This window comes from Dreissena polymorpha, chromosome 15, assembly GCF_020536995.1.
Source record: "Dreissena polymorpha isolate Duluth1 chromosome 15, UMN_Dpol_1.0, whole genome shotgun sequence".
NCBI classification, from domain to species: Eukaryota; Metazoa; Mollusca; class Bivalvia; order Myida; family Dreissenidae; genus Dreissena; species Dreissena polymorpha.
The window spans coordinates 16,482,744-16,509,349 of NC_068369.1; the positions used below are offsets into that span (position 1 = coordinate 16,482,744).

At 36.1% G+C, this 26,606-nt stretch overlaps 1 protein-coding gene across 8 annotated transcripts in view; it reads right to left on the bottom strand.

The window, feature by feature from the left end:
• Positions 1–26,606, bottom strand: part of LOC127861009 (transcription factor CP2-like) — a 120,823-nt gene that overhangs the window by 34,511 nt on the left and 59,706 nt on the right. For all 8 annotated transcript variants that reach the window (XM_052399356.1, XM_052399355.1, XM_052399358.1 and 5 more), the window contains 2 exons: positions 25,440–25,546; positions 24,533–24,679 (listed from right to left, as the gene is read on the bottom strand). In XM_052399356.1, the coding sequence (XP_052255316.1) occupies positions 24,533–24,679; positions 25,440–25,546 (254 nt within the window). The remainder of the gene's footprint in view (positions 1–24,532; positions 24,680–25,439; positions 25,547–26,606) is intronic.

Consider the following 26,606-nt stretch of genomic DNA (forward strand, 5'->3'; position numbering starts at 1 on the left):
GTGTTTAATTGACACAATTTTACAATTTCCATATTGATCTATGTATTGTTAAGCCACTGGGGTGTTTAGAAATGTGTAGGGTGACCCAGTTATCAGAAATAAAGGCTACATATTATTATAAGGCATGATCATGTCTCTGACAGCATACGTATATGCCTCGCTACGACAACGCTATAGCGTGCATGCGTTTCTCACAGAAGACGTATTGGTTATCTCTCAAAGGCAAAATAAAGAAGAAAAAAAATTAATACAGAGTCATGGAGTGGCTGGATGTTTCCTTTGAGACAGAGGTAGTAACAACGGCACAACATGATCCGAAGCGCACAGTCGACATGGTAATGCACATTATTATGATATAATTACATTCACGACTAGGCCAAAGGAAACGATTAAAATCGAAAATCCATATATAAGATGACAGTTGAGAGTCGAGAACCTAATGTCGTCGGTCTCAATAAAAATGACGCATCTTCACCTTTTGACAATCCCTTATACGTTCATTTGATAGAGACCGACGATAGGTTTTCAGCATACGGTTCTCTTTATCAAATGACATTCGATTCTCGTTATTCCCAACTCGCTTATCTCGAAACTCTGCTTATGTCAAAGTAAATCCCATGTTCCAACTTTGATCATTATTTATCTCATACGGATTTTGATTTTTACATTGTATATATCAAAGCGATTTTCTTGAAAATCGGTAATCGTCAACTAATTTTGAGGTGAATTTCATGTTCGTATACATGATTGTACCTGTAAAATCCACACCTGTAACAACCGTAAGGTGTGGAAAGTAGGACCCCAATGGCACAAATCCGCAATTGCATAATCAATATATTGTTGTAAAGTTGTGGCAGTGGGTTTCTGTCACAGGTTATTGTTAACTGCGTACATGACGGCCGGTAAATTTACTTCGTGTTACAATGCGGTTAAGGCCCAGTCTCACTATGATGCCGGCGGAGCCCCAGTGCGTGATCAGGCATCTACCGGGATGAACCGGGGCCCTACCGGGATGAACCGGTGCTCCACCGGGATAAACCGTGGACGACCGGGGACAACCGGTGCTCCACCGGGAAAGTATTAAAATGTTTAATACCTCCGGGATGAACCGGGAGTCACCGGGTAGGATCGGCAACGACCTGCGTGGCACCTGGAACAACCGGGACTGTACCGGGAACAACCGGGACGGCACCTTAGCTCCACCGGGGCCCAAAACCACCCCGGCAGAGCTACGGCAACGCCCCGGTGAATGCCGGCAGAGTCCCTTTATAGCTACGTTACATAAGTAAACCGGTGCTCTGACGGTACCGTCCCGGTTGTTCCCGATGCAGTCCCGGTTGTTTCCAGTGCCAAGCCGGTTATTGCCGGTCCTTCCCGGTAACTCCTGGTTCATCCCGGAGGTATTAAACATTTGAATACTTTCCCGGTGGAGCCCCGGTTGTCCCCGGTTAAACCGGGGCGTTGCCGCAGCTCTGCCGGGGTCTGATGCCGGTATAACCCCGGTGAGTGCCGGCGTAGTGACGGTATACCGGGGCTCTGCCGGGACTCTGCAGGCTTTCACCGGGTTCAACCTTTTCGTTTGGATGTTCATGCGCACAGTGAAGCACAGCATCTTTTGCACTGGGAAATGGCAGTCTGCAGTAACTGAAAACTGCATGTGATATGTCCAGAAATGGATACAGAAACTTCGTTGAGCAACCTATGCATTATATTTGTACTTCGTTGCGCAACCAATACATACTCTGTGCGAAACCTTTACATAAAACGACTTGTAATTTCCTTCGAAACAAAGAATTTGCATAATTAAAACATATGTTCGTAACCTGTTTTGTACTTAAAAATGTGTATTGTACACTGAATCGAAGTAAAATGTAGTTTTATTTAATTTAAGTTACCGTAATTGGCTATTTTAACAGAATAACCACCTTATGCATTGCTTCAAATCAAAATATTTCGATTTTAGCTCAAAATAAACTTAAAGGTTGCAACTACGCGCATTTGTTATTAGTTCGTATTGAAAATAAGTACCTACCATTACTGGATGTTCCGTTCTCTAATCCATAAACACCAGAAAATATGGAACTCGCCTGATTAAGTAGTGTATTTACACCATGTTTTCGTAGTAAAACATATACCCGACGTCGTAGCGAAACGGACTACGCTTTGACCTCGTCAGCCCCCAGTGAGTACAGGTGGTCAATTTAAAATTTGATATAAATTCTTTCGGTCTTAAAAGCTTTGAACTTAAGAAATGAACATAATTACTGACATGTTCTTTGAACAGTGTCAAAAGGGCAAGAAATGTTTCTTTATTGGTAATAAACATTACAAGACCAATAACCACAGCAACAATTAGATCACATTAATTATTGGAACATTTGGCAAAGGTAAGGCCACGACTTTTATATTTCTTGGTTTACAAAACCGCCGACCCTAATTTTTGGAAAATGGGAAAAAAAATAAAATCGGAAAATCGTCTTTTTTTTAAATATTTTATTCCCGACCGCACTGCAAAACGAGCGAAACGAGAAAAAAAACGATCCGGTTTGAGTACGGTTGCAAATAAAATCAAGTAAGTACAATCAACGATTGGTTCACATATATTCAATTGCAGAGATCGGGATATTTTTCAATGTGACACATTATGTACCAGTCCTTTTATGGGCACTTCTCAAAATTTATTTCGGGTAAAAATTACAGACAATAAGAAAATCAGCGTCAGTCAAATGTCGACCCCATCAAAATTTATTTCCGTGTCTGTGACGCAACTATATTGTTTAACATGTTAATTATATTAAACAAACCCGATAGTATTTGATAATTAGTATAAATAATCCAATAAAACACTGCCATTATTTACGATATATGTGTTTAGGAATTTTGTAAACACGTCCGCCATAGTTTATAGGAACTGTACAGAAAGTTTGGAAATCGGAACAAATCGGTATATCTCGGAAAATCATTGATAAATGTATTTGTCGTTTCAACGCTTTGGGCCGAGTAATTTCGGCAAATCGGAACTCAACTTGTGTAAAACACTAGCTCAATTAACCGTTAAACTCCGCCTCCGTTCTCTGCAAAAGATTCGAAGGCGGAGCTATGCACGTGCTTTTATTAAATTGGAGGATTGCAATTGAGAACCAAACATACAATTGATTCGGCATGTTGATTGCTAGACAAAGGAAGCCAATTTTTTCGGCGCGAAATTTGTCGCTTTATTGCTTCCGACAGAAAGCGGCTTTCCTTTGATGACGTCAAACTGTCAATTCACACAGACTGCACATTTTCGGAAGACTTTAACCGACTCCTTGTTTACAATTCCAGTAAAAAAAAACACTTGCTAACATTAAACTTTGGATTAAATTATCAAAATAAAGCAAAAGCGAAGTTGACAAATATGATTAAATTAATTCGCGTCAGTTCAAATAAGACGTTTTGCGTTGTAAATCAACGAGTTTTCATGACAACAACAACTTTGACAAACATTACCGCGACGACGCATGGATCGATCTACCTCGATTTTTTTTTCATGTACGATCTCATAAGTCGAGTAAGAGCAAACACATACCGGGTAATTTGTGTATGAGTAGTTTATCTTATATAAGATTTATGCAACGGGCATCGCATTGCGTAATGGTGCGCATCCAATTATGGAAATGAAGCGCAGTTTTTCGTTTTAATGGGAGAAGAACGCATGTCATGTAATGCAGTGTTTAAAATTGCCTGACGTTACATAATGTGCTGTTAGGACTCATTTTATTTGAAGATATAGATGTGTTTCATTGCATAATTTGATTTTTTGTCTCTGTGTTTAAGGTTATAAAAGATATGTTGTCTTTGTTCTGATGTTATTAGTATTAACTTTTTTTTCCAATGATGTTTTTTTTTTTTTTTTTTTTTCGACCGCCCGATGGACCATTTTCAAAATAATTTTTGTAAACCAATAAAAAAAAAAGTCGTGGCCTAAGAAGCAAAATGTTTATATTTAAGCCTTTGATTGTTTTTAAAGTTATGGGCTGCAGACAGCTTTATTAGTGTTCACTGGTCGCATAAGCATTTTCATGTTCTTAAGTTATATTTGTCCAAATAACCAAATGGCAATGCATGTGAAAATTGTGACTCCAAATTATATTTCGGCTTTAACAATGCCTTTAAAAATATTACATATGTGTTCAAATATAATGATTTGGCAAAACTATGTAATTTTTCAGCAGTCTAGAGGGTTGCTGTGGAGATGGGGGCCGGGGAGGGGGGGGGCTTTTTGTTACCAAGACTTTATGCAAATACCATGCATTCCATTCCAAAGTAACCTACCCCTGCTTTAACCTCAACCACTTAAACATGATTAGACCTTTTATCCAAGTTTACTTACCCCACCCCCTCCCCCCCCCCCCCCAGCCCCTTCACTCATTCTATTCAACATGATTTGCCCCTCTATTTACATTCCCCTACCCCCACCAGCTTCGAACTCAAACCCCTTCCAATATGATTTGTCCCTTAACTCTTCTCTTCCCAGCACATTTCATTAGCACTCTGCATACATTTAATAATCACTAGCAGAAAGCTGAATATACTTTTTACCAAATTATCATGTACCAAATAACCAATTAGTTTACCAATTCATAAACGTACCTCAAAACCTTTCATCACAACCATCTTGTTATCAAGACAGCGTTATGGATATTGTGCAGTATATATAACAAAAAATAAAGCTTTTAAACCTCAATGTAAAACAATGATTAACTCATATGCCAGGCTTAACAAGCTACAACAATTCTGCATTGAACTGTAGGCTTAATGCTGATTCCAGTTATCCCCTGTTATATGCTGATTTCTTCCTTTGCATAGGCCACACTGAGATAACTTTGCAGATATTTCCAATAGTCCCTATACCAGTTATAACAGCATCAGCACAAAACCGCCACAATTCTCCAATATCTGTGTACTGACATCTGATAAAGACATCTGCCTTGCTCTGCGAAAACTGGGCTTAATGCATGTGTGAAAAGTGTTGTCCTGGATTAGCCTATGCCATCCACGCAGGCTAATTAGGGACGACACTTTCTGCCTAAATTGGAAGTTTATGGAAATACCATAGCACCGGAAAGCGTTGTTCATGATTAGCCTGTGCGAACTGTTTTTTTCACAGCAAGGCTCAAGTATTTCCCTGTTACAATTCTTTCATGCTAAACTCCTTTTGTAAACCAGTTACAACGGATAGACTGCTTACACTTTTAGTTCACATGAACCTTAACCACTAAGATACGTTTTTTGACGCATTTGTAGTCCCTTAGAAAAATAAATTTTATTGCAGACTTAGATTTAAGTTTTAAAAGCTTAATATCCAACCCCAAGAAACTGACGAGCAGCAAACAGTATAAAACCTGAACAGGCTGCGAGTCACTCGCAGGCGGTTCTGGTTTTAAGCTGTTTTCAAATAGCGATTTTCACTTTGCTTCTGAGTGGGACAGGGTTAACCATGGAACTTAGTGTTAGAAATGATTTTTGTACATATCCTATCTTGAGATGAACTTAAAAAACTTGTGACACACACAACCAAGGTACATACCAATCTATGGCGAATTAAGACGCACTTTTTACCATTAAAAGTTGTTTCATTTTTTCATGGCACCTATATACGGATACAAGCAAAGTCTAGATTTTCTCTCATTAACCCTTTCAGTGCAGGAACCGAATTTTGAAGGCCTTTGCAAACAGTTTGGATCCAGATGAGACGCCACAAAACGTGGCATCTCATCAAGATCCAAACTGTTTGCTATTCTGATAGTATTCTTTGAAAAAAATCAAAGAAAATGCTAATTTTAGAAATTTAGCAGAAGACATTTTAGCAGACGACAAATTTCCCAGCATGCAAAGGGTTAAATATTCATCTTGAGCTGAACTTACAATAATTGTGACTCAAACTAGTAATGTTGGGTCTGTTTTCCATAATAATCCAATCTAAAGTTTCATTTAAGATGCTTTAATAAACATAAAAGTCACATTGAAGTGTCATGAATTGGATTATAAATGGTATACAGGATGACAAATTTGGATTTATTAGAAAAACTCCAGCCAGCAGAACACATATGAAATACAAATTATGGCAGATATATCCGGTTGTAGCACTGCAAGGGTTAAGAAGAATTTACGCTATATGGGACCTAATTAATATTAACCTTCAAAATTATACAAAGTATGAGCAGATAATCATTGAGACCTTAATTTAACACTTAACCACTTAGTTTTAACGCATTCGTAGTCCCTTAGAAAGTTACATTTAATGAAAGACCTTTCTTACTAAGATTCAAGTTTTAAGGCTTCATTTCCAACCCTTACAAACTGATAAGCAGCAAACAGCATAAAACCTGAACATGCTGAATGTTAGCCTCGACAAAAATCTGAGTTAACAATTTCTTGTACTGAACTGTTTTCAGCTACTTTAGTAAATAATTTAAGTTTCAAAAGACTTGGGCTGTTATTGCAACATTGTTTGTTTGGCAACGAATTACAACATTGGTTTTATAATATTCTGCAGGGCTCGACATTAACAGTAGTCCGACTGTCCGGGACAACCGAATTGTTAGTACGGACAAGTAAATAAAGAATTTGCTAGTTCGATGGGACAAGTGGTCATTATAATTTAATTACTTAGAAAAAATGCCTTCAAATCCATTATTTCTGTGGAGTTACCACAAAACTTTTTTGATTATATTTTGTTTATGTTTAAACGACAAAGCGCGAGATATTCCGATTGTTCTATGGGATACTACACCGTACTGTTCACAAGGGAAGCAACCCTTAACATTTTTCTTTATAACAAGAATATTCTCCCTTGTAAAGAATTTGCATTTTACGACACCGGTCATGGTTCAAACAGAAATCGCAAACCTAAATTCAAGCACTTTTCAATGACTTTTTATGGCCAAATTTTCATTTTCAAGGCCAAGAACAGTACGTTAGTTTCCTTTAAAAAATGCATTTTCAAGCCAGATTAACACAGTAAATGTCATTTATTTGCTCAAACACATTAAACTTATACCATATTAACTCATACATGTTATTTAATTACAAACAAATACATGTTTTTAATATCCATCCTTAACTCAATGAGTCTCACATATGTATTTACTTTTTAAAGTTATTACAAACAAACACATTGATTCTCAATTTCATGTTTTCTGTGTGGGTTTCCCCTTTCTTGTGGCTTTTCAAAGCGCTTTCCCCCACCCCCTAAACAGCAATGGTCTTCATACAGACTCGACAATGTGCTTTTCGAATGTCATTTGTTTTCTGTACCCAGGAATATTCAGTTTACCACCCTGGTTTGAAACGACACTTTGTTTTCGTTTTCACTCGCGAAAATTGATCACAACGAAGAACCTCTGACGTAGTACACATAATCTGTGACGTGTACGCATAACATTTCGTACTCAATAGTGTATAAAGCTTATATTTCGTACTCAACTTTCTGCGCGAAGGAATTTATGATAAATTTTCATAATATTTCCCTTAAGAACGATTTAAGTTAATATTTAAAGCGATGATAATAGTAATTTTGAGCAGAAATAATCATTTTCAAGGCTTTTTTTACATGAAATAAGCACTTTTCAAGCACTTTTTCAAGGCCAACCTTTGTTCAAGGGCTTTTCAAGCCGAGGACTCATTTTCAAGCACTTTTCAAGCCCTGTGCGAACCCTGCCGGTACACACCAGCCTTACAGACTATTAACGTACATGTAGTGATGTCATCTCTATGTATGTACAGAATGATTTTACAACATCATTCCCATTTATGAGTTGTGTTCATGTTGTTTAAAATATCAGTTTTCTGCTTTATGGTGGCAAAACACAAGTTTTTGTCAGGTATTATGGCATTGTATAATGTTTAAAAATCAATAATCTTGAGTTTTCCTATTATTCTAGTCGAACTGACTATTGAAATTGCCTACAATTATGTTAACATGTATTTTGAACGATTTAAGTCTTTATGATTTGAGCATTTTGTATTATTTCATTATTTTGTAAAGTACTGAGCAGAATAGAAATAGTGGTCAGGACAAGTTGCGTTTTGGTCAGGACAAGTGAAATTTTGGTCTACTTGACCGACCGGACAAGTGGCTTCAAAAGTTTATGTTGAGCCCTGATTCTGTCCTTAAAGTATTCAATTATATTCAAATATTATTCCATAGGCCTGTTTTCAATATTTGTTAACAAGATTGTATAATACTTTATAATGATACTCTTTTCTATTTTGACAAAACTAAAGAGCTATCTAAAGTTCTTCTTAGAGTTTATAAGACATCAAGCCAAGATAACTCTAGGCTAATAAATTACCATTACTAAATGAAATAAGACAAGGATAAACAATTAAAAGACAGCAAAACAAGCTATGTGTTTGTCAGAAACACAATGCCCCCTACTGCGCCGCTTTGAAATAAAAAATTAATTTTTATTATATACCTTTAAAAAATATTACTTCTCTGTACCTTTCAAATGATATAAAATAGAAATTATCTCCCTTTAAAGCTTGTTATTTCCCTTGGATTTAGTTTTTGACCTTTGACCGTGAAGGATGACCTTGACCTTTCACCACTCAAAATGTGCAGCCCCATGAGTTGCTAAGTAGCGATATTCCAAAAGTTATGGCCAATGTTAAAGTTTTCAGACGGACACACAGACAGGCAGACAGACGGACTGACAGTTCAACTGCTATATGCCACCCTACCGGGGGCAGAAAAACAACACAGTCGTAGCACCATCCTGCATAATTTATCAAAGATTGTTGCCCTAAGGACAGAATTTGTTTATGCCTAAACTATAAAATTTAGTCATTGTTCTGTTTCTCCATCTCCATTGATGAATCAAAAATGTTTTATAGTTCTACAAATTTGTGTTGGTCACATCAATTGTGTGGTGGCCTCAGAGTAAACAAACAATATGAGCTGAGCACTCTGTGAAAATGGTGTTAAATGCACATGCGTAGTGTCGTCCCGTGCAGTCTGCACAGGCTAATCAGTTACAATACTTTCCACTTGTATGGTATTTTACGTTTAAAGATCTAAAAAAAGTCTCTCCTTAGCAAATATCCAGTTTAGGTGGAAAATGTCGTCTCTGATTAGCCTGTGCGGACTGCAAAGGCTAATCTGGGATGACACTAAACATGCATGCGTTAAACCCTCTTTTCACAGAGCATAGCCCATATGATATTTCCTGCATCCCCTTCCCGCCAAAAAGGTCACACAAAGGTTGTGTCAATATTGACAGCCAAACACAATATAAGTTTTGTCAATGTTGCATCATGTGTCAAAACATTTTAATGCTTGTTGTTGGTTTTAAATCTAAAACAAATTGAAATGCAACAGAGCACATAAATTATCTATTGTTCTCCATGCTTATTCTAAAAGATTTGATAATTAAAAAATGTATCTAAACTAATAATTAATGTTTATTTAGAAACTGTAAAATGTTAATTTTTAAGTTTAAAATAATTTATTTATATCAATACTTACTTTTTTAAGCTTACTTTTTATTTATACACTGTAAAATACTTATTTTTAATTGATAATTATTTATTAATATCATAGCTTGATATTTCAAGAAAATAGTTTTCATTTTCTTAAATCAAATGACCATAATTTTTCACAATAATGCATGTAACAATGTAATATGTGAATTTTGAATAGAAAATCAAACTTGTAATGGACATCATTTTGGCGATTAATCCTTACGCATAAACATGTGCATTTCCTGATCTGTTTTATTATGTTCGTAATATTATGTCAATTCTTTAATTATAGAAGCAATTTTTCAGGACTTCTTCACAAAAAGTGATCTTGATTTTATCATTTTCACTGTATTTCAAAACTTCGTTCAAGCAGGAATAAACAAAGGTTTTTTTTAAGGAACTATTTTTTTTATATAAAATATATATAATTACAACTTTGTAGTAAAATCAATTTAAATGAATACAATTTATATGAAGCAGTCTATTTTACATATAATTTGTCAAAACAAATAAATACAACAGTTAAAACTGTATAAACAGCAATGTTGAAATAAAATTGTTTCTTCCAAAAATTGTGTTTATTATTCCAACTTCGCATAATAGTCTTCGGATAATATCATATGTCTACTACATAACCTAGCATACAAGTCATAAAATTATTGCCGAAGAAGTGAAGGTTAAGGAACAAGGACATTTAACCTTTTCCCACTTACAAGCAGATTTAAAATGGCTATGTGCAAACAGGATAAAACCAGAACAGCTTGCGAGTAACTCGCAGTCTGTTCAGATTCAATATGCTGTTTGCTGCTCATCAGAATCTTAGGGTTGGAAATGAAGCCTCTAAAACTTGAACATGGTAAGAAAGATCTTTAATTCAATTTAACTTTTTAAGGGACTACAAATGCGTAAAAATACGTATCTAAGTGCTAAAGGTATAACCTAACATATAATTCATAAAATTATTGCAGAAGAAGTGAAGGTTATCAGAAAAAGAACATTTAACAAATTCAGTCACAACTGGAGTTTTTTCATTCAGTTGATCAATCTCTCAAGCTGTCAACTCACCGAGTCATGACATATTTCGAGATATGACCAGATGTAATTTAGTACAAACAGGTTATGAAGTAAACACTACCAGTTACAAGCTAAATGAAAGATTAAGATGTAAGATAATGCAGGTTTACAGATCATCATGAACAGAAATAGCTCAAGGACATTTAAACCAAAATGCTGAAAAGAGTGACCTTACCAAAAATAGGTTGAAGAATGGAACACTAGTACAAACTGGCATTGTTCAATGAAACAACCTACTATGTGTGACCTTGGAATACAGGTAATACAATTAATGCAGAAAAATAACCATTATTTGAAGATGGAATAAGACATTATAGGGGCCTTTTTATGTTTGGGTAAATTGCATATTAAAACAAGATGTGTTTGTGAAACACAATGTCCCCCTATATGATGTTTGACATTGTAGGATGACCTTGACCTTGTGAAGGATGACCTTGACCTTTCACCACTCAAAATGTGCAGCTCCATGAGATACACATGCATGCCAAATATCAAGTTGCTATCTTCAATATTGCAAAAGTATAAATAAAATAAGCGATTTGGGCCACATATATTTGACCTCTGACCTTGAAGGATGACCTTGACCTTGACCTTTCACCACTCAAAATGAGCAGCTCCATGAGATGCACATGCATGCCAAATATCAAGTTGCTATCTTCAATATTGCAAAAGTATTCATAAAATGAGCGATTTTGGTCACATATAATTGACCTCTGACCTTGAAGGATGACCTTGACCTTGACCTTTTACCACTCAAAATGTGCAGCTCCATGAGATACACATGCATGCCAAATATCAAGTTGCTATCTTCAATATTGCGAAAGTATTCATAAAATGAGCGATTTTGGCCACATATATTTGACCTCTGACCTTGAAGGATGACCTTGACCTTGACCTTTCACCACTCAAAATGTGCAGCTTCATGAGATACACATGCATGCCAAATATGAAGTTGCTATCTTCAATATAGCAAAAGTATTGCAAAATGTTAAAGTTGGCGCAAACAGACAGACAGACCAACAGACAGACAGGGCAAAAACAATATGTCCCCCACTACTGTAGTGGGGGACATAAAAAGTTGTTTCAGATTCGCAAATTTTCGTTTTAGGTATGCTATTTGTGAGTAAACAGTAATACTGAACATTGACCATGCTCTAAAATAGCCATTATATGCATTATTTGACGATTTAAAAACCCGAAAATAATAAAGCGTTGCAACGCCTAACGAATTAATAATTTGGAGAGTTCTGTAGTTGTCATTATATTTTTTGAAACTATGAGGATTGGTTATATAAAGTTTAAAATACATCTGGCATTGTATTCAGAAGAATGGCCGAGTGGTCTAAATGGTAGACTTTTTACTCCAGGACTCCAGGGGTCAGTGATTTGAGCCCTGATGAGGGTTACCTTTTTTTTATTTTTTAAATTTTATTCTTGGTTTTTTATTGGAGCTTTTTGGATTCAATGTTTACATTTATCAATATAAAGCATTTAATAACAAACTTCAAAACATGCCAAAATCTGTGAAAAGGCCCCTTTAATCTTGAAATAAACTGTTGTTTTTTTCAACAAATTGCATCATATGCAGTTTTATCTGTTGACTTTGACTTTTTTTTCTAAAATAGACAACTGCATAAAATTATAGAATTGCATGATATAAATAAATTTTACAATGAAACTGGTAATAAAACTGGATGTTTGCACTTTTTGAAATAACCCCCCCCCCCCCTCGCTCCTCAAAAAGGCATGCATGAGTGCTTATCATACTCAAAGTATCGACTTAATACTACAAAAATACATGCATAACAGGCACTCAACAGTTTTGTTTGAGAAAATCACTGAAATCAATGTCCATTCCAAGTTTTGGTTGTCTTATTATAAATTCACATAATACAGTGTTATTGAGTAGAAGCAGGGAATTGATCAATTTTTCATTCTGTCTTATTTCCAGAAACGCATAAAATGAAATCTGATCCTATGCATTTTACTTTAACTGTTTTGGGGGGAAATACACCTTTATATTACAAATAACTTTTAACAAGATAAATGAATATTTTTAGGTAAACTTATATATATAAGCTGTTCTGATAAATGTTCGTTTAAGGTTGACTTAAGATATTATCTATAAATGAACCCTGTCCGCAAGCTTGTGGCAAAATGATGATAACAAAAGACACAATGGTGTGCCTGGAGTGAGAAATGTACAGCTTTGTTTAATGAAACCCTCATTGTTGACCAGGATAGGAACACAACCTATTTTGTTTTTGTTCATGACAATTCACATTTTATCACAGGTTGGATAAACAAGATTGCACTGGCCCATACAGGAAAATGTCCACTTAAGGTAAAACATTTTCATTATGATAGTTAATAAAGTTAATAAAGGAAGCATGTGCCACACAATGAAGCAAAATCATCATAGAATTATAACACTCTTGTTTGAAATGAAATGCCAGGTAAACATTTAGCACCAGTTTACACTGAGGTAATAACAAATTGATAAGATGTTCGTCTTTTTTCTACAAGGTTCATTTTCAACAGAGTTGTAGTTTTTCTATTCATTTTTGTTAAAGCCTACATATTTTATAATATAAACCATTTATTTTTCATTGAACAGTCACTATGGTACAAAATGGCAGCATTAAGCTCTCTTGTTCTTTCATAAATGAACATCTATCATTTTCCCTCTAGTTGTTCTCAAACAGCCTGTCCTAAATATTTGCACAGATTAACCCTTTGCATGCTGGGAAATTTGTCGTCTGCTAAAATGTCGTCTGCAGAATTTCTAAAATAAGCATTTTTCTTCGATTTTTTTTTAAAGAATACTATCAGAATAGCAAACAGTTTGGATCCTGATGAGACGCCACGTTCTGTGGCGTCTCATCTGGATCTAAACTGTTTGCAAAGGCCTTGAAAATTCGGTTCCAGCACTGAAAGAGTTAATTGATATGCAGCCACTCCCTGTGCAACAAGTAACTTGACGCTTGTCGGCACCATGTCTGGCCCATTGTCGGCACCATGTCTGACCCATTGTTGATATCGCTTGTAATTATTTTACAAGCTGAACAATTCACATGTTTGACCTTTTGACAATAGTGTTCACTTGACCTTTGACCAATGTGACACATTTTCTTCACATGGTTAACATTATTGGTAAATTATTTTTAGTGTGAGCGTTAGCTCACACTGATGTTACAGACCATATTTTGCAAATCAGTATGTGCTTAGAAGCCTTAAGTACGGTATGGAAAGACAACCACTGCCTGTTGCAGCAGACGACAAATGCTATATAGAGCGTCTGCTAGGAAAGATAACCACCACATTTGCCTGTTAATACTTCACCACTGGTACACTGCAGAGGGTTTATATGACTAATAGTGTTTAACAGCTTGTAAGACGAGATTGGCCAGTATAGTGTTTATCATTGAAATCTGTACATATTGACTGCTTTCAGGGAAAACGGGGCTTAATGCATGTCAAATAAGATTAGCCTGTGCATACTGATTAGCCTGTGCAATTCACACAAGCTAATTAAGGACGACATTTTACAACAGGGAACACCTACAGTGCCTTCAGCGCTTTGATTAAATAGTATTATGAGTTATAAAGTAACAGACAGCAAAAGGTGTTTAAAAATAAATGTCGATGACAGACAACACAAAATGCACAACTGATGAAATTTTCATCACAAAAGCTCGCCATTAGCATGTTGCGCTCAGAATACATTTTAAACAGGTGAAATCTTACTTTCAAACAAGTGAACCTATAGAACAAGGGACAATATTGTCACAAAACCAGGTTTTCATTGTGAAAAAAAATCTGATAAAGGGAGACAACTCAAACTGAACTTTTGAAATGAACAAACAAAATTAACCCCCTTTGTAAGTTTGTTTTAAAATAAATCTATTTTTAGTCGTGGCGACCTTGACATTGGAGATATTGACGTGATTCTTTCGTGCGACACACCGTCCCATGATGGTGAACAAATGTGCCAAATGATTTTAAAATCTCATAATGAATGACATAGTTATAGCCCAGACAAGCTCATTTATGGCTATTTTTTACCTTGACCTTGGAGATATTGACGTAATTTTTTCGCGCGACACACCGTCTAATGATGGTTAACAAATGTGCCAAATGGTTTTAAAATCTCACAATGAACAACAAAGTTATGGCCCGGACAAGCTTGTTCTGCCCGCCCGCCAGCCAGCCAGCCAGCCCGCCCGCATTCGCCAATCTAATAACCAGTTTTTTCCTTCGGAAAACCTGGTTAAAAATTGTCAGTTTGTTTTGGTATTTTCCCGTCTGCGCAACACCATACAAAACCTTGTAAATCAATGAGTATTATTATCAGGCTAGTGTTTTTTCCAGGCCGTTTTAGCGTGGCACGGCGCCATGCCCTTTTTTTGTAGCGCCACGCTGCCCCTTTCAAAGCCATTTAGCGCCACGCTACCCTTTCCAAAGGCCACCGCCCTGCCCTTTCATGAGCACCCACTGTTTTCCGCCATTATTGATAACATCTAAATTGCCCCTTGACCAAACTTCTAAGTCAACTAGTATCAGATTATGGCCCCAAGGCAGCGAAGATTCACGCGGTTGTGAATTAGTCATGCATGAATAACCCCGTGTCAGTATCAATCGATAATGCCAGAGGCTGTTATACCAAGCGCACTTATCGGTCGGTAATGTGTACTCCTCCACAATAAAATCGCGGACTGTTACTTCGGAGACTTTTGGTGAAAAACTCGATGTTATCCTCGTGGCAATTGTGCATTTCATGCATAATTCAGTTATATCAAAACATACATTTTTACGCATAATTACATTTAAAACCACAAACAAATTAATTCTTTATCGATATCTTCTTTAAGATAATTAATTATTGAAATAATTACTGAGACGTTTAATAATTAAACAAAATTCGAATCGCGTATTAGGCGGACATATTATAAGATTTTACGTTGATATGCGCACCTGTCGCTTACATCATTTGACATTTTAACAACATGGCGGACTATACATAATTAAACTGTGACTCGGATAAAATGGCAAATAACGTCGTAAACGATCAAATTAACGATCGAGATTATAGATTTAGAAGGAATTAATAAAATGTCTGTGATAATCAACGATGCATAAAAATGTTTAAGATAGCAACAACATATTTGTAATCTACTCAGTGGATGTATGTCACGGAAACAAGTGTGTGCATATGGTTAGCGATCAGTTTACTCGCAATGTTAAACATCTGACAAGATTATCGTTAGAAAATGGGATAAGTGTGCTTCTTTATATTTTTATGTTTTACCAACAACAGCCTCTAATGGGATTAAATGTTTCTTCCTAATTCAGGTATTAACGGAACATTTTTGCCCTTTGTTGCCTAAACTGCGCGCTAAAATGCCCTTTTTGAAAGTTATGCGCCATGCCCCTTTGCCCTCCTGGGAAAAACAATACAGGCAGCAATAGGTATCATTCAAAATAGATTTTTCACAAAAGCCTTCATTAAAGACCAAAGTACTCTAGCAATCGTCACATAATCAGCGTAGAATGCTTTCATTTTGTTGATATATCAAAGCAACAGCCATCTTATGTAATGAAATGAACAACAAGCCCCCTACTTAAGACCTAAACACTTTATTGCTTTAAAGCTAAATAATTTAAAGCATTAGTTCTAAAAGATAAATTACTGAAAATGTCGTCCATTGCGCACAGAACTATTTTGTTAATAAAAAAATTATTGTTCTAAAATGTTGCGAAGAAATAAACACAACCCATCCTTTACACGAACAGAGGTTACACACTGTCTACATGTTGTTTTCATCCCATGCAGATATCAAATCCACAAAAAAGTACACAATTACAAATACTTAGCCAATTTCATTTTGCATTTATGTATTTTAGCCCATTATAGTTATGTCCATCTGAAATTTGTTCTGTAAAGTTCCATAATTTGAAATTCTTAAATATTCAGCCAATTTTATTTTATTTTTTAAATTTTACGCAGTAATAGTAATGTCCATCTGAAATTTGTTCTGCAAAGTTCCATTATTTGAAATTCTTTGTCCACTGGGAATTTATTTTTATTTGTTTAAACATATTAGCCTTGTTCTGGGAAAACAGGGCTTAACCCTTTACCACTTGGATACATATTTAACCCTTAACCACTTAGATATGTATTTAACCCTTTAACACTTAGATATGTATTTAACCCTTTACCACTTAGATACATATTTAACCCTTTACCACTTAGATATGAATTTAACCCTTTACCACATAGATAGGTATTTAACCCTTTACCACTTAGATACGTATTTAACCCTTAACCACTTAGATATGTATTTAACCCTTTACCACTTAGATACGTATTTAACCCTTAACAACTTAGATATCAATTTAACCCTTAACCACTTAGATACGTATTTAACCCTTAACAACTAAGAAACGTATTTAACCCGTAACCACTAAGATACGTATTTTATCCTTAACCACTTAGATACGTATTTAACCCTTAACCACTAGATATGTATTTAACCCTTAACCACTTATATACGTACTTAAACCCTTAACCACTTAGATACGTATTCAACCCTTAACCACTTAGATACGTATTTAACCCTTAACCACTTAGATACGTATTTAACCTTTAACCACTAAGATACGTATTTTACCCTTAACCACTTAGATACGTATTTAACCCTTAACCACTAAGATACGTATTTTACCTTTAACCACTTAGATACGTATTTAACCCTTAACCACTAAGATACGTATTTTACCCTTAACCACTTAGATACGTATTTAACCCTTAACCACTAGATACGTATTTAACCCTTAACCACTTAGATACGTATTTAACCCTTAACCACTTAGATACGTATTTAACCCTTTACCACTTAGATACGTATTTAACCCTTTACCACTTAGATACGTTAACCCTTAACCACTTAGATACTTATTTAACCCTTAACCACTTAGATACGTATTTAACCCTTTACCACTTAGATACTTATTTAACTCTTTACCACTTAGATACGTATTTAACCCTTTACCACTTAGATACGTATTTAACCCTTTACCACTTAGATACGTATTTAACCCTTAACCACTTAGATACTTATTTAACTCTTAAACACTTAGATACGTATTTAACCCTTAACCACTTTGATACGTATTTAACCCTTAACCACTTAGATATGTTAACCCTTTACCACTTAAATACGTATTTAACCCTTTACCACTTAATTACATATTTAACCCTTTACCACTTAGATACGTATTTAACCCTTTACCACTAAGATACGTATTTAACCCTTTACCACTTAGATACGTATTTAACTCTTAACCACTTAGATACGTATTTAACCCTTTACCACTTAGATACGTATTTAACTCTTTACCACTTAGATACGTATTTAATCTATATGCATGATGTGTTGTCCCAGATAAGCCAGTACAGTCCGCAAAAGAGACTTCTGTTTGAACAAAAATACGGTAAAAGCAGAACGTGCCTTACCTGATTCTGTCATACACAATTGCATTAAGCCCAATTTTCCCACAACACTGGTCATTTAATTGAATGTGTTCAAACAAAAAATTCTCTCTATATATATATTCATAAAAAGAACTCTCTAAATTGCATGTTTCATTCTTCAATAATAAATATATAAAAAATTGGAGGGGAGAAGGGGGCAATGCAAAGCGCTGTCTTTCCTTTCGAAAGTGAAATCTTTTAGTTTAATAAAACACTCCATAAAACAACGAAAACGACATGAAGTTAATTTGATATTAACTTGCATAACCAAAGTTTTTAGAAAGTGTAATAGCAAAACATAGTTTAAACCAGTTATGAGATTCAACCTGTCATAAAATATGAACTTCACCATCAGCACTATGAAACATATTTCAAGTTGAAACTAGATAAATGCTATTGACAGAAAGGACTGAGATAACTGTAAATTATTACTCGTGTTACACTCATAAGCACACACCTAAAAGATTTATAGTCTCTATTCTGCATGTATCCTCATGTGTCTCTTCATGTTAGTACTCTTGTTAAATTCATAACCACACACCCCACACTCTTACAGTCTCTCTTCTGCATGTATCCTCATGTGTGTCTTCAAGGAACCACCCTGGTTACAAGCATAGCCACACACCTTACACTTGTACGGTTTCTCTCCTATATGTATCCTCATGTGTCTCTTCAATTAGTATTCAGGTTAAATTCATAACCACACACTTCACACTTGTACTTTCTCTCTCCTTTATGTATCCTCATGTGTGTTTTCAAGGAAGCACCATGGTTACATTCAAACCACACACCTCACACTTGTACGGTTTCTCTCCTGTATGTATCCTCATGTGTGTCTTCAAGCTATTGTTCCGGTTAGATTCAAAACCACACACCTCACACTTGTACGGTTTCTCTCCTGTATGTATCCTCATGTGTGTCTTCAATCTATCGCTCCGGTTAGATTCAAAACCACACTCCTCACACTTGTATGGTTTCTCTCCTGTATGTATCCTCATGTGTGTCTTCAAGTTACCACTCTGGCTACAAGCATAGCCACACGCCTCACACTGTCTGTTTAACGCCGGTAATGTCAGTTATGGTGTTGAGAAGTTTGAGTCGTTAAAGTCTGCTGTCAATTATAGACGCTCGAAAAGAACGCGTGAGATGGGAAATGTAAATAAATTGCGCGGTTGTGAATTAGTCATGTGTGAATAACCCCGTGCCAATACCAATAAAAAATTTCAGTGTCTTAGTTATACCAAACACACTAATCAGTCCGCAATGTGTACTCCTCCATGATAAAATCGTGGACAGTTACTTCGGAGACTTATGATGAAAACCTCGATGGTATCCTCGTGGAAATTGTGCATTTCATGCATAACTCATTTAAATCGAAACATTATCGCGTAATATTATAATAAAAAAAAACCACACAAACAAGTTGTATCTTTATCGTAATCGTCTTAAAGATATTTAAGTATTGAAAAATAAAATTAACGTGAGATCAGCAATATAAATAAAACGATTTTCAGTGAGCTTACGGTAAAGAAATTTCGCCTTAATTTTTTTTTTGCTTCAAAAACTTTTTTTCCCAATTTTTTTGCTTTAAAAAGTAGATGCGCGTTATACATAAATGCGCGTTATACACAGCGTTTTACGATTTGTTATAGAGATAACTTAGTAAAAATAACAACAATACTTCGCTTTTATTCGCAATTGTCTGCTGCACTTGCAACCATCTTTAGAATTTTGGTTGCCTTGCTAAAGAAAAACAAGCCTAGAATCATGTACATGTTGTGTTATGTGTATCTAATAATTTATTTATTTTCTTTACACTATTGAGCAATAATTTTGCCAACATGACAAGAGTTTTAAAGCATCATGTCTTGTTGTGAGCCGGAATTGAATCATTTCCTAGGCTAATTGATCCACAGTCGCCAATTTGTATTCTATGTTTAATTGGATTGAGTTGTTTAAGCTTTGAAAAGTTGACCTGCTTTTTGGCCCAACTAAAACAAACTTTAACAAGAAATCGTCAGAGACCGGTGATGCTCCCCAAAGTTGTTTTTTTGTCATAATATTGCACTATAAATTCAGATAAAAGGAAACGTCTTGAGGGCACAGTAGTTGGGGGGACAAGAATTTTTTTTAATAAAATTTCAAAGGGCCATAACTCTGTGAAAAATCATCTGACCAGAACCCGCTGATAATATGCACATCTCTTTTTGGTAGTAAAGCTTCCCATAAAGTTTCATTGAATTCCGGCCATTAGTTGCTGAGAAATCGCCCGGACAAGAATTGCACTATATGTACAGTTAATGGAAAATTTCAAAGGGCCATAACTCTGTGAACAAGAGCACTGCCTTGCGGGTGCAGACCGCTCATCTATTTTCTTTTTAAAAGTGAAGGGACTATCAATTTAAATCACAAAGGAGGGAGAGGTGGAGTGAAGAGGGGTGTATAGTGTCAGGGTGTGGACATTTATTACATTATCTTCCAAAAATGCGAAAAACAAAATTGAATTTTTTTTTTTCAGGGGGGGGGGGGGGGGGGGGGGGGGGGGGGGGGGGGGGGGAGGGGATTCTTGGGTGCGATGGTTGGATGGTATTTCAAAAATTAATAATAAAAATAAATATTTGTGTTTTTAACCGTTTCAAAAAAAATTATTTGGGGGGGGGGGGGGGTATAATAGTGTGAGGGTGTGGTGGTCATTTGTGAGATGATCTAAAAAAAAAAAAAAAAATGGGGGGGGGGGGTGGGGGGGTGTGGGGGAGGGAATTCTTGGGTGCGATGGTTGGACGGTATTTCAAATTTAAAATAATAAAAATAAATATTTGTGTGTTTTTTTACCGTTACACAAAAAAAAGTTGGGGTGGGGGGTGGGGGGTGGGGGAGGGAATTCTTGGGTGCGATGGTTGGATGGTATTTCAAAATAAAATAATAAAAATAAATATTTGTGTTTTTTAACCGTTTCAAAAATAATATTACGGGGTGGGGTGGGGTATAATAGTGTGAGGGTGTGGTGGTCATTTGTGAGATGATCTTTAAAAAAAATAAAAAAATTAGGGGTGGGGGGGAGGGGATTCTTGGGTGCGATGGTTGGACGGTATTTCAAAAATAAAATAATAAAAATAAATTGTGTTTTTTAACTGTTTAAAAAAAAATAAGTTGGGGGGGGGGGAGGGGTGGGGTGGGTGGGGTGGTATAGTGTGAGAGTGTGGTGGTCATTTGTGAGATGATCTTAAAACAAGGGACAAAATTGTCACAAAACCAGGTTTTCATTGTGAAAAAAAAATCTGATAAAGGGAGAAAACTCAAACTGAACTTTTGAAATGACCAAAAAAATTAACCCCCTTTGTAAGTTTTTTTTTTTTTAATCTATTTTTAGTCGTGGCGACCTTGACATTGGAGATATTGACGTGATTCTTTCGTGGGACACACCGTCCCATGATGGTGAACAAATGTGCCAAATGATTTTTAAAATCTCACAATGAATGACATAGTTATGGCCAGGACAAGCTCATTTATGGCCATTTTTGACCTTTGAACTCAAAGTGTGACCTTGACCTTGGAGATATCGACGTAATTATTTCGCGCGACACACCGTCCAATGATGGTGAACAAATGTGCCAAATGATTTTAAAATCTGACGATGAACGACATAGTTATGGCTCGGACAAGCTCATTTATGGCCATTTTTGACCTTTGAACTCAAAGTGTGACCTTGACCTTGGAGATATCGACGTAATTATTTCGCGCGACACACCGTCCAATGATGGTGAACAAATGTGCCAAATGATTTTAAAATCTGACAATGAACAACATAGTTATGGCCCGGACAAGCTTATTCCGCCAGCCCGCCAGCCAGCCAGCCAGCCAGCCAGCCCGCCCGCATTCGCCAATCTAATAACCAGTTTTTTCCTTCGGAAAACCTGGTTAAAAAGAACAAGATGTGTTTGTGAAACACAATGTCCCCCTATATGATGTTTGACCTTGAAGGATGACCTTGACCTTGTGAAGGATGACCTTGACCTTTCACCACTCAAAATGTGCAGCTCCATGAGATACACATGCATGCCAAATATCAAGTTGCTATCTTCAATATTGCAAAAGTATTCATAAAATAAGCGATTTGGGCCACATATATTTGACCTCTGACCTTGAAGGATGACCTTGACCTTTCACCACTCAAAATGTGCAGCTCCATGAGAAGCACATGCATGCCAAATATAAAGTTGCTATCTTCAATATTGCAAAAGTATTTATAAAATAAGCGATTTGGGCCACATATATTTGATTTCTGACCTTGAAGGATGACCTTGACCTTTCACCACTAAAAATGTGCAGCTCCATGAGATACACATGCATGCCTAATATAAAGTTGCTATCTTCAATATTGCAAAAGTATTCATAAAATGAGCGATTTTGGCCACATATATTTGACCTCTGACCTTGAAGGATGACCTTGACCTTTCACCACTCAAAATGTGCAGCTTCATGAGATACACATGCATGCCAAATATGGAGTTGCTATCTTCAATATAGCAAAAGTTATTGCAAAATGTTAAAGTTAGCGCAAACAGACAGACCAACAGACAGACCAACGTACAGACCTACGTACAGACCAACAGACAGGGCAAAAACAATATGTCCCCCACTACTATAGTGGGGGACATAAAAAAAAATTAGGGGGGGGGGGTGGGAGGGAGGGGATTCTTGGGTGCGATGGTTGGACGGTATTTCAAAAATAAAATAATAAAAATAAATATTTGTGTTTTTAACCGTTTCACAAAAAAAAGTTGGGGTGTGGGGGGGGGGGGGTGGTATAGTGTGAGGGTGTGGTGGTCATTTGTGAGATTATCTTAAAAAAAAAAATTAGGGGGGGGGGGTTGGGGGGAGGGGATTCTTGGGTGCGATGGTATTTCAAAAATAAAATAAAAAAAATAAATATTTGTGTTTTTTAACCGTTTAAAAAATTAATAAGTTGGGGCGGTGGGGTGGGGGGGGGGGGTATAGTGTGAGGGTGTGGTGGTCATTTGTGAGGTGATCTTAAAAGAAAAAAAAAAGAAAAAAAATTAGGGGCGGGATTCGGGGGTGGGGAGGGCACGGGGGATGGTTTGGGTGGAGTCTATTGTGGTATGTCAGGTAAGAGTAGTTTTGTCAAAGTATCAATCAAATCTAATCATAAATAAAGAAGTTATGGCAATTTTAGCAAAATTTAATAATTTGACCTTGAGAGTCAAGGTCATTCAAAGGTCAAGGTAAAATTCAACTTGCCAGGTACAGTAACCTCATGATAGCATGAAAGTATTTGAAGTTTGAAAGCAATAGCCTTGATACTTTAGAAGTAAAGTGGATCGAAACACAAAATTTAACCATATATTCAAAGTTACTAAGTCAAAAAAGGGCCATAATTCCGTAAAAATGAAAACCAGAGTTATGCAACTTGTCCTTTTACTGTCCCCTTATGATAGTTTGCGAGTGTTCCAAGTATGAAAGCAATATCTATGATACTTTAGGGGTAAAGTGGACCAAAACACAAAACTTAACCAAATTTTCAATTTTCTAAGTATAAAGGGCCCATAATTCCGTCCAAATGCCAGTCAGAGTTACATAACTATGCCTGCACAGTCCCCTTATGATAGTTAATAAGTGTTGCAAGAATGAAAGCAATAGCTTTGATACTGTAGGAATAAAGTGGACCTAAACACAAAACTTAACCAAATTTTCAATTTTCTAAGTATAAAAAGGCCACATAATTCTGTCAAAATGCACGCCAGAGTTATCTAACTTTGCCTGCCCAGTCCCCTCATGATAGTAAGTAAGTGTACCAAGTTTGAATGCAATAGCATTGATACTTTCTGAGAAAAGTGGACCTAAACGCAAAACTTAACCGGCACCAACGCCGACGCCAAGGTGATGACAATAGCTCATAATTAAAAATAAATAAATAGATGAGCTTAAAATCATCCGACCAGAACCCGCTGATAATATGCACATCTCCTCTTGGTAGTGAAGCTTCCCATAAAGTTTCATTGAATTCCGGTCATTAGTTGCTGAGAAATAGCCCGGACAAAAATTGTGCACGGACGGACACACGGACGGACAGACGAAGCGGCGACTATATGCTCCCCCCCCCAAATAAATTTAGGGGGAGCATAAAAATCATTAAACACTACAGAAAATCATTAAACACTACACAAAATCATAAAACACCACAAAAAATTATGAAACACTTAAAATAACATAAAACCAAAAAATTCATGAAACACTACAAAAAATCATGAAACACTACAAAAAACAGGGACCTATACTAGGTCCCTGCAAAAAATAATGAAACACCAAAAAAAATCATGAAACACTTTGACAAAAAATCATGAAACACTGCAAAAAATCATAAAACTTCACACAAAACAACACAAACATGAGACCTACCTTGAACACCTTAATTTGACTTGAGGCACAGTGGATCAGTTTCGCGTCGTCGTGATCCGACTCCATTGTCTCTACCTGCAGACGGAACGGCACGCCCTTCTCCCCACCGTGTTTCTTGGCTGTGAACTCTGTGCTGATGCAATTGACCTTAAAATTTGGAAATGTTGTTGGTGTTATTTTTTTGCTAGCACATACTTTAAATTGAATATTAGCATTTTCAGTTGACCTCAAAAATTGGAAATGTTGGTGTGTTTTTTTTGCTATCGCATACTTTAAATTGAGAATAAGTGTTTTGAATATTAAACTAAGTAAGGTTAAAATGAAGCTGGAGAGAAAAATACACTGGATGTTACAATAAAAAAAACTTAAAAAATAAATTCTTTGAATTGATATTACCCGCCAAATAAACTTTTTTATGGATTGGTGCAAATAAATCCCTTGATAAACAGTATAATCATTAAGTGTTGGGAAAAAAAATTAATAAATAATAATTTAGTGTAGGGTAATTGTTTAATGAAATGCAATTCTACTTATTGATATCTACACACCCATATAGTTTCATGTTAAAATCTCGTAGCATAACGAGATATAGCCTTGAAAAGTTACATTTTACAAAAACAACAAAGGGCAATAACTCTTAGTTAAGAAAGTGCAGGGTTATCATTCTGACGGGTGGATGTACAAGCCCAATTCTATGTCCCTATGATTTTGGCAGAAGTGAAAAAGGATGAAAGCCTTTAGAAAAATAAATAAATTTATATTGAAAGCAGGTTATCAATACCACTATTTAAATAGTTGTATACCGCACAAATGCAAGAAATAAGTTTGATTATTATGACTTTTCAAAATGTAGGCCTTATAGGAGCCAAATATTGGCCCCAAATCTGCACATCCAAAATACACTGACCTTCACGTAAATGCCGGTCTCCTTCGAGGGGTCCCAGATGAAGTCGATGGAGTTGAGATTGCCGGGTTCCACCGAGACGTTGATAAGGCCGTAGGAGAGAGGAATGTCTTAAACCAAGACACCAGAAATTAAGTTCAGCTATGTTGCCTTCTTTTTAAAGTACTTCTAAACGTCACTTTCACACTGCTGGAAATATGACGCTATTTCCATTGTTCACCATAAATATTTAAGTCCAGTTATATTTTCAAAGTAGCCAGTGACTAAGTACTTAAATGGCCGTTTTTGCACTGTTTTGAATTGATATTTTTGGGAAGAGTAGCTGATGCCAAGATTGTCAGTGACCAGCAAAATGGCCGGCTGCCGGTGCTACCAGAGAACACTGGCTATTCCCAATTTCTGTCTGAACATTTCCCAAAGGAACAGAAAGTTGCATCAATTACAATCAGAAAGTGCATTTTCTGCAAGTGAACTAATATAATAAGCATTGATTTTTACCATTTGCGCATTTACATACCAAGAAATTAAAAACAATGTAATGAGTTTAAGATCAGGACGCTAATGAGTCCGTACAAGAGATGGATGTCTGTAACCAAGAATTCCAGAAATGAGCGGCTCACTTGGGCCAACAGTTTGTTGTTGTTGTTGTTGTTTTTTGTCATTTTTTTATTAAATGCAGCATATAGTCTATTTCCCTATGCAGAAAATATAATATTGACAACTTGCCAACACTTAGTTATCAATTTTGGAGTATTTGTTAGCAACAAATAAAACAAAACAATTTCCCAATCTGAAGATTTCATTCAGGACACGAATTTTCCAAATTTCAGGGTTTTTCACACTAATTTTTCCCAATTGGGCTAGTAACGGTCCTTTTCCAAATTGGGCAAAAACAATCACTGCTTAGTGTATGCATGCTTATACATTCGAGTAGAGAGGACAGAAACATAGTGTAATCACCGTATGCATGCACACCATACTGACATCTTTCAAAGGTGCAAACAATAAGTTTTAAACTTATTTACATATCAAATTTGCCAAAGGCTTCCAGCGTTTCAGCACATAAAACACTTCTGATATTAGAAATTAAACCCTTCTTTTAAGACAAGTCTCAAAATAAGGTATCAGTCTATGAGGTTTCATCTCAAAAGCTTAATTCTTTGCAGAGAG